Source organism: Durio zibethinus, chromosome 19 (genome assembly GCF_047325235.1).
Source record: "Durio zibethinus cultivar Kanyao isolate XHJ-2024 chromosome 19, ASM4732523v1, whole genome shotgun sequence".
NCBI lineage: Eukaryota > Viridiplantae > Streptophyta > Magnoliopsida > Malvales > Malvaceae > Durio > Durio zibethinus.
Genome location: NC_143180.1, coordinates 3,135,474 through 3,153,095, shown reverse-complemented (window position 1 = coordinate 3,153,095; position 17,622 = coordinate 3,135,474). Strand labels below are relative to the sequence as shown.

The following is a 17,622-nucleotide window of genomic DNA, read 5'->3' as shown; positions in this document are numbered from 1 at the left end:
ACTTCAACAACCACGTAGATGGGGCCCTCCGCCCTTACATAGTGACGGCTTTGGCATTATGTAAGCCATTAAATCTTTGTATAAGAGCCAAAGTCCCGTAGGGTCTTGTCTAGCGACTCGCTAATTTCTCTGCGAAGTGAGCCCATGAGTTAGCCAGCTTCTGAATTTCTCTCCTAGCCTTAGCCGGGGTGGTGTCGGGCCTTTTTTTTTTCATTTTTTTTCATTAATGACTAACTTTTTTTAGTTTCATACACGAGTGATGGAATTATTAAAATTCACAATGGATGTTAAAATGCTTTCATGTGTCATTTTATTTATCATCTTTAATTATTAATTTGTTTAAATATTCTTTAAAAGAATATCAATGAACCTTTTAATTTTGTTAAAAATTTAAGATGTACAAATTTTGATACTCTCAATAAAGATAAAAATTATTATATAAATTAATTTTAAAATTATTGTTTTATATAGAGATAATAGACTTTTTAAATTCTATAAGAGATTGAAAATGTTGTTAAGTGTTATTTTATTTATCGAATATAGTTATTTATTAATTTTTTTTAAGTATATGATAAATTTTTTATATTGCTTAACCTTTTTCTCACTTTTTTTGCAATGATTTTTTTTGAGAATATATACAATAAAAAAAGCAGCGAATTTAATTGTTTTTGATATCTAATAAATGGTGTGATATCAAAATCAGCATGGATGAGGTAATGTTTGATCTTTAACTTTAATTATTACCCTTTGTTGGTTAATTAAAAGATTAAACTGGTTTAATTGATGATAACAATATGGTTCTTGATTTGTTTTTTTTCTTTTTTGGGTTAGGGAGTGAAATTGCTCAGGGCATCCTTGCAGTCAAAGACCGCACTTACTGATGTTTTCCTGGGAAATAAGGCTGCTTTTGCTTGATCCACTAGATGAACTCATGAACCTAAGTCTTTATTTTTTCAGCTTTTTTGGTTTATAATGTAACAATTAAGGTGGAATTCAGAGTTCTAATATGTAATGGAATGTTAATTGTGTGTGGGCTTTCTATGAACTAAAATTTACATCCGATGGGTGCTTTTGAGTCATTCAGAAATCTAATTTGTAAGACAGCTTTACCATGTCTGAATCTAATCCTCTTTCTCTTTATAATATGGTAAAATTCAGATATGAGTATGTGAGTAACAAAAGTGCCCTTGAAGGCATGAATGAACTAACCTCAAATTCCAATTTTAAGGAATGATGGGTCAGAATGTGCCAGAAAAATCAAATTCACAAGGCTGAAGGAGAGCTGATATTTCATACTAGAACCAATATTCGTGCTAAAAGCATTTTCTTGACGGAAAATTGCTTTATCAGGGTGATTTGGGGAGTGATTCATTAACAAAAGGAGGAAAAGCCATGGATTCTCAGGCACTTAAAACTTGAAAAAATGTGGAGGAGTAGCCTGTGGACTAGGATAAACAATGATTTCTTTGGTGGGTACTGAGTTTGCAGAACTTGGTTAACAAAATGCATTTTTACCATAGAATAAGCCAGGAATCTGGTACAGAAGTATTAATTTGGGAAAGCAGTAGTTCAATAAAGAAGAAAAACTCAAGGAATAGAGCTATAAACAGCTAATTATTTGAGATTAGAGAGCAGAAAAATCAGAGAAAAGTGATGGAGATGTGTACGACTTGGCAGGAGAACGAGCCACAAGGAAATCGTAGAGTGAATAAAAGTAGAAGCTAGAGGAGCCAAATCCCACATCTCTGAGACAAAAGTAAGCGCATCCCAACCAGCTTTAATAAGTAAAGCACAAATGGCTGCTCTGTTTGAGGGTGGGGTACGATGATAACAAAACGAGGCGAGCACAATGCGAGGGACAGGTTTGACTGGGGGAGAATAAAGCTTACTGTAGATTTAGCTAACTGTAGTTTTGTAGTTTACTAATAAACTAAGTCCAGTGGTCGATAGAAGCCAGCATAGGTCAATTATTGGAGGGATGTATCTGTGGGAATGGTTCCATAAGCTGTTAGGTTGAAATTCATTAGGGAGAGAGCTGGCATTATCTGTGCCTCGTATATCCAGCTATGGAAAAAGTGGGTGTTTTTTCACCAAGGATGACAGCCACAAAAAGTTGCTTGATGATAGATGAATATGAAAAGATTAGCATAAAATGAAATGAATTGAATCAATGATTAGCAACGATATTGATAGATGCTATTTTACTCTTTCGAAAGACTTCATATATATAATTATGCAGTTGGAAGTCAATTGTATTGGCAAAGAGGTTGAAAAAGGAATTCAATTTGGAACCATTAATCATGGCAAAGTCAAATTTAGTTGAATTGTGTGAGACTTCTGACAAAAGCACCTGATCATTATGAGCTGCTGAAGGAAAGGAAAGAAAAGATTCATACAGGTTCATTGAGACAAGTTTTACATTTGTATGATTTATACCCTAAAGTCTTCACATTGGCTTCTAAATGCAAAACTTTTGGCTTATGGTTTATTCCTTTGCACAAGAAAAAGGGAAAATTATGCAGAATGGCTGCCTCTAACTCTAAGGTGAGCTTGAAACTCGTTATTGACTCCAAGAGTAACAATGTGTCAAAGTCCTCTTTGCTGAAGCCGGGAAAAAATTTTGTAGATTTTCTGATTTTCTCTTTAACCTGCAGATTTTAGAATATTACTGGAACAACTGTCAACAGTAATTAATGAGCAGTGAGGAGCTGATTATAGAGGACAAGCAGCCAGAACAGTTGGATTATGTGCTTCTCCGGATGCAGCTTTTGCTGATTTCCAATAAAAAGGTTTTTAAATGGCAGAGGCAAAACATAATTTACCTTAGGGAATCCATTGAAACGATTCATCTTCTCTATTTGATGAAGCATGCTCAGCTTAGACTATTTATATATGTCAGATTGAACAGAATTTGTTCAGGGACACCTTATTACAATTTTGATAACTGAAAAATTACGGCTGCCTCTAACTCTAAGGTGAGCTTGAAGCTCCTTATTGATTCCAGGAGTAACAAAGTTCTCTTTGCTGAAGCAGGGAAAGACTTTGTAGATTTTCTCTTTGCTCTCCTTTCTTTGCCTCTTGGCACTGTCGTTAGGCCTCTCACAACAAACAACATGGTGGGTTCCCTTGGAAATCTTTATGAGAGTATCGAAAGCCTTAGTGAAACTTACATGCAACCAAACCAAAACAAAGACTCGCTGATGAAGCCCAGAGCTCCGACTTCTGCTTCTGATGTCCCACTCTTGCTTCTTGATGATGACAAACCAGTGACTAGAAAAGTCTACATGTGTCCAAATTATCATCTCAATGTGGTTCATGATCAACGCTTGGTTTGTCCCCAGTGTAAGAAAAGGATTTCTATTGAGGTGCCCATCGTATCTCCAGATGACGCAAATGGGGAATCAACAGGTAAAGAAGGGTCTGTCAAGGGGGCAGTGACTTACATGGTAATGGATGATTTAGCTGTTAAACCAATGTCTACAATTTCCAGCATTACTCTGCTCAACAAGTTCAATGTTAAGGAAGTTGGAGCACTTGAGGAAAGGGCAGTTGATTTGGGAATGGATGACGTTGCAAGCTCTTAGAACTGTCTCTCCTTTCTTCCTTTTTCTATTTCTTTTTGGTATAGAAGCTTAGTTATCTGTTTGTTCTCCATGGTAGGGTTTGAAGCTGCTCAGGTCTTCCTTACAGTCCAAATCAGTCTTAACAAATGTCTTTCTGGGCAATATGAGGGCCTAAAGATGTGGGTTTTGTTTGGAACAGAATGTGTCTTTAACGTTTGTGGCAGAATTTTTTATCCTGTAATGCTTTTGCCCTTTATCATTGGGCTGCTTTTGATGCATCTTTTTGAAACTTATGGAGTTTTGTTTGAACGGTTGTTCTCACGTTTTGGATGTTTACCGGATCCCATTTAAATCTGTCATCTAAATAAAGATGACAAAAATAAAATGACGAATTGTTTGTTATTATATCAAACATATTTGAAATAAAATTTTTAATAAAATAATGCCACGAATAACTCGTGAACTATAATGATTTATAATGAAATGTTCAATAAAATATTTGAACTTAAAAAATTTTTATGTAGTACTTGAATTAAGAATATGTAGAATGTGAAGGAGTAGCCTGTGGACTAGGACAAAGAATGATATTCTTTGGTGGGTACTGAGATTGCACAAATTGGTTTACAACATGCATTTTCACCATAGAGTAAGCCAGGAATCTGGTCTAGAAGCATTAATTTGGTGAAGCAGTAATTCAATAAGGAAGAAAAGCTCATGAAAGAGAGCTAGAAACAGCTAATTTTACGAGATTAGAGCGCAGAAAAATACGAGGAAGAGTGATGGAGAAGTGCATGGCTTGGCAGGAAAGTGAACTATCAGGAAATCGTGAAGCACTCAAGATAGCGGAATCCCACATTTCTGAATCAAAAGCAAGCGCACCCAAACCGACTTCCGTAAATGAAGTGCTAATCCCGTTTTTCAGAGCACGGAGCCGTGCTGTGAACACAGAGCGAACTATTCTTTCGCCTTTTACTAAAGAATACCGTGTGTTCGCAGCTGAAAGCGGCATACGCCTATTTTTGGAGGGCTGTTTCTGTGGGAACGGTCCATCAATTACAAGTTAGAACGATTACCGAACCGAGGATAGGCGGGCTGTTTCTACGAAAGATTCCAAAGCATAACAAATCCACGAAAGATTCCAAAGCATAACAAATACCTGATTGGAGGGTTGAGGGTCCATCAAAGAACACTATAAAAGTACATGGAACATCTGTGGGTCTCAACCATCAATATCTTAAAACAACTTGATTCATCAATAAACAAAAAATCCAAATCCGAAACGATTACATATTTTTGGTTCGCTACTTGGCAAATTGGGCGTTTCCAATGGTAAGACACCAACATAAAGGGGAATAGTAAGTTTCATCATTATCTACATCAAATAAACCATAGTCAAATATCACAAAGCATGTCTTGAACATCAAATGAAGCTTTAGCCAAATAATCAAGGCAACCAAATATTGTTCTTGATCATCATAGGACTAATTGAGTATTGTTGTTATTTAAAAAAAAAAATAGGTTGAAAAAATGCATTTAAAAATATGATAAGAAAAATATAATTAAAAATTTTAAGTATTTGATATTGTTGTGAAAAAATATTACTGAGTAATTAAAATGTCTAAAAATATTATATAAAAAAATAAAATATTCAAAATGTAAAATATCCCATATACATATTTTTACTGTATAAATACTTTTTGAGAATTTTTAAATTTAAATTAGAAAGTCAAAATTTTAAATTGAAAAAATGATTTTATTTTAATTATTTAGCATTATATTTTAATTAAAAGCTATTTTTAATTGCAATAACGTATTATAGTAGCCGTCGATTATTTTTTGATCAATTAGCATATAATTGAAGTTAACATTTAAAAATTACGAGTTTAAGAGAATTTAAATGTGTAATATTTTTGTTAATCAAATATGTAGTAAGATAAAAAATTTTAAGAATAGATTAAAATTTAAAAAGGAAATCACAAAGCCAAAACATAATTCCTTTATTCTCTCCTTGATTTTCTCCGTTTGGAATTAAAGTAGAATGAGACTACAAAAACTTCTATTTGCTTTATCTTTCTTTTTTATTTTACATCACGATTAGAAAGCCAGAACCTCTTTATTACTTGGCCATTGGATGTAGTTGGTGAGATTGATCTTAGCCATCCAAAATAAAGCCAGAGCCAAAAAGGCTCCACCCCTTGAATTCAATTCACGTGGCACTGTTGGTGGGTGGGGGTGATTGAGCTGAAGAGTCAAGCGTCAAGATCTCCTCCTTTGAAGGTAGGCTTTATGATCAACTCTTGTAAAATATCACATTCTTCTTCTCTGTCATTCTTAGTAGATCATCATTATTTTTAGTTTTTCTTTCATTCCTTTAATATATTATATATATTTGCTAAATATATCTTGTTTGCATGGAGCTTACATTTTTTGACTGCATGAACCATTTGACCTAAACCTAAGATTGGGGTTCCATGGAGCCTATATTTGTGATAAGAATGGCAACCTAATTAGTAAAACTTTTTACGTTTCTCAGCTGTATCAATGGCAGAGACCAAGCTAAGCTTGAAGCTGTTGATTGATAAAAAAGCCAAAAAAGTTCTCTTTGCTGAAGCCGGAAAGGAATTTGTGGATTTCCTGTTCTACCTCCTTACCTTGCCTGCAGGTACTATCATCAGTCTGCTCAAAAGTGATAATATGGTTGGTTGCATAGGAAACCTGTACGACAGCCTGGAAAATCTAAATGAAGCTTATCTGCAGCCCAATGAACATAAGAATTTACTCTTGAAACCCTATACGCCAGTTGTTGTTCCTCTCCTGTTGCCTGACACCAGTAAAGATCGAGGGGAGAAACAACTTTATGGTTGTTCCAACCATCCTTACATCTACGTGACAGATCATCGAAACAATTCATGTCCTCAATGCAAACACCCAATGTCTAATAAAGTGACTTTTGTAAGTTCGAATTCTCATAAACAAGGTTCAGCAAGTGAGGGAGGTGTTGTGAAGGGCTTGGCTACATACATGGTAAAGGATGATTTATCTGTGACGCCAATGTCCATGATTTCTGGCATTTCTCTGCTAAATAATTGCAATGTTAAGGATTTTAGTGCTCTTGAGGAAAGGATGGTTGAGTTCAGCATTGATGAGGTAAACATTTTAGCTCATGTTTATTTGTATAATTTTCATATTAATTGAATGGTTGCTTGATTTATCCTAAACTGTATTTGTAATACCCCAAACACCTTGATTGGTCTGCATATGAGGATGAGGCAAGTCCCACATCTCATTCCTACTAATCAGGTTCCATTTGAAAGAATATGCTGATGGCTTTCAACACTTTGATTGGTTGGCCAATATTCCATATTAGGAAAAGAAGATACCAATTGTCGATCAGGGCATGTTTTAGTTATGTTCTAACAATCCCATCATCCACTTGATCATAATGGAACCAATTATCCACTCTTCAGTTAGCACAAATGAACCTAAAACTAACAAGGGAAACCTATTCATAGGGCAACAATCATTGGCTGCATAGATATAATGTTTGAAGTGTAGGCTAAAAAACATGTGAATCATCCTCTTAAGAGTACTAAAAATACATTTAGGGGGTGGGGGGTGGGGGGTAGGACATTGCTATAACATGCCCAGATAATCGGTGTCTTCTTTTCCTAAAGCCATCAGCATATTCTTTCACATGGAGCTTGGCTGGTTGAAATGAGATCTGGGACTTGCCTCATCATCATAACACTACTTTGGTATGTCATCCATGAGCATACCAATCAAGGTGTGAGAGGCATTACAGTGTTGGAGTTAATTATTGAATTGCCTCTATTTCCATTTTCGTATCTAGCTTCAAGCTGTGATGGACTAATTAATGATGGCGATGTCTGTAGTTGATAACTTGTTGCACAAAAGTATAAAACTGAGGCTATGGGGGAACTTGTGATGCCTTTACTATGTTCCATATCTAGGTTTCTTGTCGCCTTGAAATAATTTTCAACTGTGGAATCATATTATTGTAGTATCCATTTAGGCACAAACTGGTAATTTCCTCCAATGAATTTTAGACATTGTCTGATCAATTTATGAATTCTGCTGCTAGTCCTGAGCTCTGAGTCCTGACAGAGGTTTTACATTATGTCTTTCTTGTTTCTGTTAGGGTCTGGAGATGTTGAAGGCTTCTCTGCATTCAAATACTGCTCTTACTGATGTCTTCATTGTGAAAAAGGAGGTCAAGGAAGTTAAAATAGATGAATGAAACTAGTTGATATCAGGCTGCTTTTGGGAATCTAGTCTTAATTTTGTACAGAAAAGGTTTTTTGTTGCAATTAAGCTTATGTCAGTTCTTGTTTTAAGTTGATGGAACTCCATTTAGAGGAGCAGTTGAACTTTTCAAAAATGGTGCATTATCCAACTCTCATAAGTGTTAACTGCAACATAATGTATAGTTAGTACTATTTCATGGATGGTTTTCTAGTTGGGTTGATAGTATATGTAGCCATTGCTTGCATTGCTGTGGATGTTAGAGTTTAATGGAATGAACTTAATGGTTTTTTTTTGGTACATACGAGGCCGTAGCCTTAGAATAGGAGGAGTTGCAGGTAAAGGGATCCAAACTCTAGACCGTTGAATGTCACATTTTAAGGGTGGTTGCATGAATCAACTTAGCTAAACTCTGGATTTTGCATGTTAATCTTGATTAAACCTGGCCTATAGTTTTGTGTAATTGAATTATTTCAATTCAATTTTTGGCTGTTTCTTAAATCACAGGCTATCGTTTATGAAGCATATAGCTGTATTCTGGTCATGGAGGTAACATTTGCACCAAGCATATCAGTTCTTGTTTTTCCTCAATTGTCCAAAGCTTCTGAAACTGTAAAAGATCTGATAAATATATTTGTTAAAGTGAATATATCTAAAGCAAAGAAGAAATCTCTTCAAGTGATAGGAAATGGAGTGAATGAGCTAATTGAAAACAGAGAACCGCTACCAAGCAATCTTCCAATGTTCAAATATGTGATAGAAATATCATAAATTGATTCCAATAGTACTAGATAAACTTCTATCAAGCCAGAATTTTGGAAATTCTCATATGATAATTAACCATACATGGCACATTTAATTGCAAATAGTTTAGAAACAACCAGCCAAAGCAGCATTTTTAGTGTGATCGACATCCAATCGTTTTACATATAGCTAACCACATTTATGGCAATGAACCTTCTGGCCAAAAGTGAGAGGGTGTTGATGATCTCATTTTGTGTAGATCCTCCCCTTCTTGATAAATGAGTATTTTCCACAGTTGGGATGGGCTGAATTGTTACAAATTGCACAAAGATAAAACCAATGTTAGTTTCTTTCTTTTCTCATATGTCATAGTAATGATATTCTGAATAATTGTAATCATTGTGATAGGTGAGACAAATAGGATGATCATCTAATTTGTTTCGAGCTCTTAGTCGTGGAGTCATACAATTTATGTTCAATCTATGTGCAGGTCTTGTAGAATTTCCACAAGCATTGCACAACCCGGTATCTTTCTTATGCTCTGTTGTTAGCAACAGCATAGGCTTCGTTAGTTTGTTTCTTTTCCTTCTTTGCCAAAGTTCTACGTTGGCCTGGTCATTCCCTTTGAGGTTTACATGGAGCTTATATTTGTGATAAGAATGGCAAACTGAAACTTCGATGTTTCGTAGCAGTATTGCTATGGCAGAGACCAGGCGATGCTTGAACCTATTTGATTGACAAAAGGGAAAATAATGTCCTATTTGCTGAAGCTGTTTAGGAGTTTGTGAATTTACTGTTCTTTTCCTTGCCCGTAGGTACTATAATCAGGCTTCTTAAAAGTGCAAACATGGTTCGCAATGATTTCATTAGTTGCTTTTTATAGCTCATTTGTCTAAACAAAACAAAAATAAGAAGAAACATAATATTAACCATCCCTAAAAGGTGTAGGAAAACAGCTAATTTGCATTATCTTGAGTTCTCATTTTATGATAATCACTTGATGATGCAACAACAAAAAGGAAATATTAATACAAATTACACAGACAAATTATTGGTGGAAGTACTTCCATATTTATTTTCATCAGAACACAACATTTATCTGAAAAGCACGAGAAATTAATGTGCCTTAAGTTATGTAATGGTTTAATATTTTGTTAGTAATGTAAATTGTTTACTTCAGCATAAGAAGATATTATTACCTGTTGATTAAGCAGCATATAAAGTTTGGCCTTCACGAGGTAAGCGAGCTGGACGAAGTTTGTCTCTAATAGAAGAAAGCTTGGTAACAACATCACTCATGTCTATCCGCTCACTTGGTGCTTCAGCGGAACAAGTAACTCCTATTTCAAATATTGAATTCAAGCATTGACAATGTCTGTCATTTCCCAGGCTGTTTCCATTGCTCTCTTGAAGAAGAATGGGATCTATAATCTCAATCACTCGTTCTGGCAAAGCTGCCTTAACAAAATTGTGAAGGCTAAAACCTTCTTTGAACATTTCATCTGTCGGCCTTTTCCCTGTAAATATTTGTAGCAAGAGGATTCCGTAGCTATATACATCACCTTTTGTTGACAACTCGCTTCCCATGCCATATTCTACAATTAATTCATCATAAATATTATACAGAATAATTGCAGCTGATATCCCTTGAAAAATATATAAAGACCATAACTCTCACGTCCAAACTATAAATATACGAATTACATTCCAAGTGTACTTACCTGGTGGAGCGTAGCCAATAGTTCCTCTTAATCTAAGGGAACTTGACTGAGTAGTAGAATAGTTAAGCCTGTCTCCAGAAAGGATTTTTGCTAAGCCAAAGTCACTTATATGGCCAACCATTTCATCATCAAAGAGAATATTGCTTGGCTTGATGTCACAATGAATAATTGGTGTTTCGCAATGATGGTGCAGATACTCTAGTGCATGAGCAACATCTATGACCACATTTACTCTTTGGAAGAAATTCAGGTTTCTCATTTTCTCCTGTTCATTCATGCCAACAGATGGATGCAACCAATCCTCCAAGCTTCCATTTACCATGAACTCATAAACCAATGCTTTAAAACCGTTGCCTTGATAATCGACGCCTGATATTGCTGTTAATACCTTGACAAGATTCCGGTGTCTAATGTTCTTCAAGGCCTCACATTCAGCCAAGAAACTCCTGGAAGCTCCAGGATTCAGAAGATTAAGCACCTTAACAGCAATAACAACTCCGGTCTCTTCCAGAATTCCTTTGTATACAGAACCGAAGCCACCTGAACCAACCAAATTTTGTAATGAGAATCCATTAGTTGCCCTTAGGATTCTTTGGTATGATAACCGTAAAAGTGAATTTTCTGCAAATGTTGCTACTGGCTGCTCTTTCTTCTTTCTAAACCACAGCATGAGGAGAAAAGAGAACACCAAAGTCACTCCTAAAATCACAAAAACAATCGCAATTTTTAATTTAAGAGAAGTGTTTGATCTTTTGGTGATGGATGTTTTCGAGTTACATATGGACAAGTGTAACTCAGGGATGCCTCCACAAAGCTTACTGTTTCCCTCAACGAATGTAGCATTTGCATTCTTAAAGACTCCTTCAACAGGTATCATACCCTTGAAATCATTGAAAGATAGATTTAAATACTGTAATGACCCAAAGCTCACAAGAAATTCGGGGATCTCACCGGAAAGATTATTGTTAGATAAGTCTAATTCCACAAGACCTCTCAATGAACTCAAAGATGAAGGAATGGACCCTTGGAACAAATTTCCATCCAAAAATAGGTTCTCTAGTCTTACACAGCTACCAAGATTGTCTGGAAGCAAACCCGATAACCTGTTTTGTGAAACAGACAATTCACCTAGATTTTTCAGATTTTCTAATTCAACAGGAAGCACACCCGTTAAATAGTTCAATGATAAGTCCAATGTAATGGACAGGGATGAGAGTCCAATTACTTCAGGTGGTATTGAACCACTAAGATTGTTATCGGCAAGATCCAACACAACCAAATTTTTGCAATTTCCTAGACTTGAAGGAATGTTGCCCTGAAAATTGTTACCTTTTAAAGTAAGTCCCGTTAACATTGTTAAATTTCCTAGAGAAGGGGGAATGGCTCCAGAAAGAAAATGATTATTATCAGCATAAAATATCTTTAGCTTCTGAAGCTTCCCAACAACAATGGGAACCGAACCTGATAAACGATTATTTGTTGCCGCTATAACCTCCAAATTGATGAGATTTTCAATCCCAGGCGGAATTCTTCCCACTATTTTGTTATTTTGTATCACTAAAGACGAAATAGTGATAGACAAATTGCTGATGCACTCGGGCAATACCCCTCCAAAATTATTTCCACTTATATCCAAATATTTCAGATTGGTAGCATTGGTTAAAGAACAAAGAAAATTTATGTCCCTTCCTCCCCCATCTCCAAAATGGTTTTTGTATATGAGAAATAATGATAGTTTATCCAGCTTTTCAAATGAAGGCAAGTTTCCACTCAGTTTGTTAATTGAAACTTGAAATACCATGAGATTAGTGGCATTGGATACTGAAACCGGGAATTTTCCAGTGATTTGGTTTTGCATGACGGAGAAGATTTCAATATACGGCATAGTAATTCCTAAATCAGAAGGAAGAGTACCTTGAATCTTGTTTTCGCCAATATCAAAACCTCTAATATTGGAGAGATTGAAAATTGAGACAGGGACAATGCCAGAAATTTCGTTGTCTTCCACAGAGAAAAATGAAAGATTTGTCAATAGCCCAAGAGCCTCCGGTATAGTCCCACTTAGTCGATTCTTAGGCAAAAAAAGTGCCTCCAAAGACGACAAGTTCCCCAGTGAAGGTGGGATACTACCTGTTAAACTGTTGTTGCTTAAACTTAAAAATTTTAGGTTTGACAAGAGACCAAAGAAACCAGGTATTTCTCCTATGAGCTGGTTGCCTCTGACATGAACAACTGCAAGCTTCGAACAACCAGATAAATTGGAAGGAATTTCACCACTTATGGAGTTATTGGACAGTTGTAAGATTTCCAATCTTCTTAAATGTCCAATATCTTGAGGAATTTCGTTGTTGAAGTTGTTGCCTTCAAGATTCAACACCCTGAGATAGCTCAAATTTCCAAGGTACGGTGATAGGGACCCTGCAAGTTTTAAAAGTTGCAGTTCCAACCTGATAACTCTCTGATGTCTGCGACCGCATGTAACACCGTACCATTGGCAAAAGTGGATGGAATCATTCCAGGAATGCATGACCCTGAGATGATCACCAGTTATCTTAGCTTTGAACTCGAGCAAAGCTTGTTGATCTGTGTCATTTCCAGTAACCACAGGGGTTGCTAAACCAAGCAAGTTAAGACCCTGCAGGTTGAAGCATGAGAGGATAATTAATAATTCAACGTAAACAAAGAAAACTGAGCTGGACACTTCCAAATGCTTGCTCGATAGCTCCATCAACCCAAATAAATTTCGTAATTGATGAGGTTGGTTTGTATTTGAGAGTGCTTGGGATCATCAACAAGAACTACAGTGCAATATGAACAAGTTTTGGAACTCTGATATTTTATCCTGCTTTGTCTCTCGTCAATTGATTTGTTTTCTGACTTGGAAAGTCATCTGGCCAGTATTAGCATGGGCCCCTGCTTTTAGTGGAAGAAGCATCTACTTTGTGTTGGCTTTCATCCTAGATTTTGACCATAATTGATCCATACCATGGAATTAAAGTGGCAAAGAGTATGGGCCTTAGTAAGTGCAGATTGAACCAAACTCTTTTTAAGTTCTGTGATTCTGACTAATTGCAGAATACTTCACCTCATTACCCTCTTATTTTGCATCATCCAAGCAATCAAAGACCACCATAACAGTGGCTGGTCTTGGAGGCTGACCCATATCCCACGACAAAAAAACTTATTGACTGGCTAACAAAAGTCTATCCCAACTGCAGGAATTCAAATTCATCATCAAGCTCTTGAAGACTTGAAATCTATCCTGGTGGCAGATATAGTGGGAGTAGGATATTTTTTATTAGTTCAATTGCTTGCTCAGGGCCAACAATTGAGAGTGTTTAGTTTGTTGTATATCTATCATAAATAGAACTGGTGAATGCTTTTTTGCAGTAAAAAGGTTTAAGTGTGAGCATAACCATTAGTAATAACCTACGCATAGGGATTGGTTCCAATCACAAAATTCAAATTCAAAGTCTAGACCAATCTGGGAAAAAATCCCAGATGCCATGATGTAATTGTGATTGTTAACAATTGCATTTTGCCACAGTTTTATTGCCACAACTTGTTTAACAAGAAATACTAATGTTTTTTACAACTACATATAGATGAATTTAGTTTTTCATTTTCTTTGGGATTCTATTATATTTTACATTATGTTCTTTATCTTTTGCATTTTTTATATGAACAATTTCTTAATCAAAGAACTTACTGATTTTCTTCCAAAGAAAAAAAAACAAAATGATTTTCGTACAACCTTCTATATATAATTTATTTGGTTAGTCAGAAACCTTTTCTAATTGTATATAAGGCTTGTCGAAATGAAACCCCAACTACTTGCATGGATTTTGGGTGGCCCAAATTTGCATTTGAATCGGACATTAACTTTTCGGCTAAAAACCCATTTACCGCTGGTTTAATTTGGGTTTTGCGGTTTGAAATTTGATCGGGAAGAATGAATTTAAGGTCAATTCACCAAAAAAAAAAAAAAAAACAGGAAAGGAAAATGTCAATAACTGGAAATAATTTCAATTTCATTTCTCGATTCTGAATCCAAGAGATTCCTCCTCAAATTAACAACCATGTAAAAAGTATAAAACTTCCCACAATTAGCCAAACATATCCACTCTATTCTCACACACACACACACACACACACACACACACATATATATATATTTATTTATTTATATTTATATTTATATGTATAATAGTGTGAATTTTGAAAGTGCTAATAATAATCGATTTAAAATTTTTATTAATTTTTAAATCAATAAATTTATCCTTAGATGTATAATTTTTATCAATTTATTTTTAATTTAAATTAACTAAAACTAAAATTAAAAATAGAGTTTATATGAAAATAACTATTTAAAATTTTAAAATTTTAATTCTAAAATTGTAAAAAGCGATTAGATAAAATATTTTTAGTAAATTTTTTTTATAAATTTTAATTTAAATGAATTTGTTATTATTAAACTCTTTTCTATAATTAAATTAAAAAAGTGTTAAAAGTAATTGATTCAAATATTTTTAATGCTAAAAAGGAAATCATTATAAATTGTATAGATATTACACAATAAATTTATTATTCTAAGAAATAAAATTTTCTTAAGGAAACATGACAAGTACTTAAGGTTAGAATTTTTATTTTATTTTATTTTTTAAAATTATGTATTTTAATATTTTTATTTAATAAAATTTATATATAATAAAGTTTAAAAAAAATTTAAGTTTTCAATTGATAAAATGTATAATTACATTCAATTAATGGAAGCACCAATGAAAAATTATTCTAAGTAGAAAAATGAGATGAATGTTTAATTGATTGTGCATAACTCTATTGATTTATAAAAAATAGAGTTATGCATTTGTAATTTTTTAAGATTAATATGAAACTTTTTTATTTTTAAAAAATATTATATACTCATTCATTTTTTCTTTTATATCAATTGAAGAATATTTAATGTTATATAAAAAATTTTGAAGTTACAATATTAGGTAATATTTGTTCAAAATAATTAAAATTCAGTAAATTAATTATCATTTTACATCTAAAATAAAAATAAATTATAAATTAACTAAACTTAAAAATGATTTAAAAGCATTTATTACCAAAATTCATTTGATAAATCTTAATTTAATCGTTGGATCAATGTCAATTATGTTGAGTCAAGTTTTATCATCTACTTCTATCATAGTGTACTCAATTATTTACTTGTGTATTTAAACAAATTTGACTTAATAATTGATATATACTTCTCTCTATTTAAAAAGTTAGATTCAAATCGTCCTAAATTCAAATAAAAAATACACTCAATTACTTATAATTACAATTTGACTTTAGAAATACTTTTAAAATTAATAATTAATTCAACTACAAAGATAATAAAAATAAAATATTGAAGATGAAGGGAAAACAACTTAAATAAAAAACTTTTAAATTGTTACGAAAAATGAATAACTAATATTAAATTTTGATTAGGTTACTATTTCAACTTGGATTTTGGTTGTATTCAATTATTTCATATTTTAAATAACTACTAAGTTGCTAATTTTTTAAAATTAATTGAAATTGAATCAAGTTAATTTATTTTTATAATTATGTGTCTTATATTATTTTTAATTAAATTAAAATTTAAAATGAGTAAAAAAATTTATTTATACTATATATGAGATTTTTATTGTTTCAAATCTAAGTTAATTAGTTCATATTATTTTAGCTATACTTTAATGCCACTGGTAATAAATTTCAAAATAGAATGAGAACACAACACAATGAAAATTTAAGTGCAAAAGTAATAGAAATACTAATGATAATTTTAGAAAAAAAATCTTTGTGTCCAAGTTTTGCAAAAATTTAAAGGATATTTCTTTTTTAAGGATTTTGAAATTTATATTACAAAAATGTTAATCTAAATCAATGAGTTTATAATTGTTCATTTATTAATCAAATTGCTATTGTATGAGTTGAGGGAAATAATTCAAATATTTCATTTGAAAAAGATAATATCATAGTTCAAACCTATACATCAAGATAACATAGAGTTAAACATTTTTGAGTTGTTATGATCTTTTTAATATTCTTTACTCTTTCTAGTTGATTGACATCAAAATATAAAAAAAAAATTATTTTGAATGATGGTAATAAGAATGAAGCAACAATTAAAAATGTATTATCTTTTAATTTAGTAGAAAAAATATTTTATAGAGAATGAGAAATATTCTTTACTCTTTTCAAATGAAAAAGTTGATTAGCATTAAAATATAAAAAAAGTTAGTTTGAATTATGGTAAGAAGATTGAAATAACAATTACAAATATACTGTTTTTTTGTTTAGTGGAAGAAAATTTTTTTAAGAATGCGAATATTGTGAATTTAATATATTTTTTAGAATTGTTGTTTGTTTAATTTTTATAAATTTTATTTAGTAAATTTGTTCTTATTAGTTTTATCATATATATAACAAAATTTTTACCTAAAATTGTATACTTAAAAATATAAATATAAGGCGAAGTTTATTACTTCTATTGGTGACTATACTTCAAAATTTTTAATGTTTTATGTGTATTGTATTTCACTAACAGGTATGAAAATACAAACACTAATAATTCAAGCAAACCATCAATAAAACTTGCCTTAATATAAACTATTTTACTATGAGCTAAAATTTAAAAAATATCTTAGAAATATTGACTTAATATATTGTATATATTAATTGAATTTAGTTTTAGTACTTGCATTAATATAAAAAGTTTATGATTTTAACTTATGATTATGTGTTAAACTACAGATAGTAAATTTAAAGCATTTACTCATGCTTTTCAAGTCATTTAAACTTGAATTTTTTCTTCTTTTTTTTTCTTTACCTTGCAAATTAAATCATTTAGCATATATTTAATTACTTTCTTTTTGGATATATACAAATCATTTATAACATATTAGTAGTTAGTTATTAATTATTGAAAACCTAAATGTAATCAGTTTAATTTAGTAGTAATAATCGATAAATTATAGTAAATTAGTAATAACTTAATAGTAAATGAAAGATAATTTAGTAGTAAATAATTGATAACTTTTTAATAAATCGATAATAATATAATAATATATACATAATACCTTAATGGTAAATCAATTATAATATAGTTGTAAATGTATAATAATATAATACTAAATTAATGATAACTTTAAAAAAAAGTAATAACTTAGTAGTTAATTATTAATAACTTAATAATATATCAATCATAACTTAATAGTAAATTAGTAATAATTTTATAATAAATCAATTTCAGTTTAATAATAATTAATTGATAGTAGTAAATCCTAAATAACTTA

The 17,622-nt window shown here is 32.3% G+C and overlaps 2 protein-coding genes and 1 non-coding gene across 3 annotated transcripts; 2 read left to right on the top strand and 1 right to left on the bottom strand.

Annotated features, from left to right (window-relative positions):
• The first annotated feature begins 2,693 nt into the window (after nucleotides 1–2,693).
• Nucleotides 2,694–7,860, top strand: LOC111309517 (uncharacterized). The gene is made up of 6 exons (XM_089748638.1): nucleotides 2,694–2,789; nucleotides 2,955–3,582; nucleotides 3,661–3,776; nucleotides 4,367–4,622; nucleotides 6,079–6,710; nucleotides 7,723–7,860. The coding sequence occupies exons 1-6, from the start codon at nucleotides 2,694–2,696 to the stop codon at nucleotides 7,819–7,821; spliced, it is 1,827 nt and encodes a 608-aa protein (XP_089604764.1). The 3' UTR covers nucleotides 7,822–7,860.
• Nucleotides 4,493–4,609, top strand: LOC149513324 (U5 spliceosomal RNA). The gene has a single exon (XR_016330538.1). It is a non-coding gene; the product is annotated as a U5 spliceosomal RNA (small nuclear RNA).
• Nucleotides 7,818–13,831, bottom strand: LOC111309516 (uncharacterized). Its single transcript, XM_022908551.2, has 3 exons — nucleotides 10,292–13,831; nucleotides 9,770–10,165; nucleotides 7,818–8,875 (listed from the first exon to the last, which is right to left on the bottom strand). The coding sequence occupies exons 1-2, from the start codon at nucleotides 13,017–13,019 to the stop codon at nucleotides 9,777–9,779; spliced, it is 3,117 nt and encodes a 1,038-aa protein (XP_022764286.2). The 5' UTR covers nucleotides 13,020–13,831; the 3' UTR covers nucleotides 7,818–8,875; nucleotides 9,770–9,776.
• Between the last annotated feature and the right edge of the window lie 3,791 nt (nucleotides 13,832–17,622).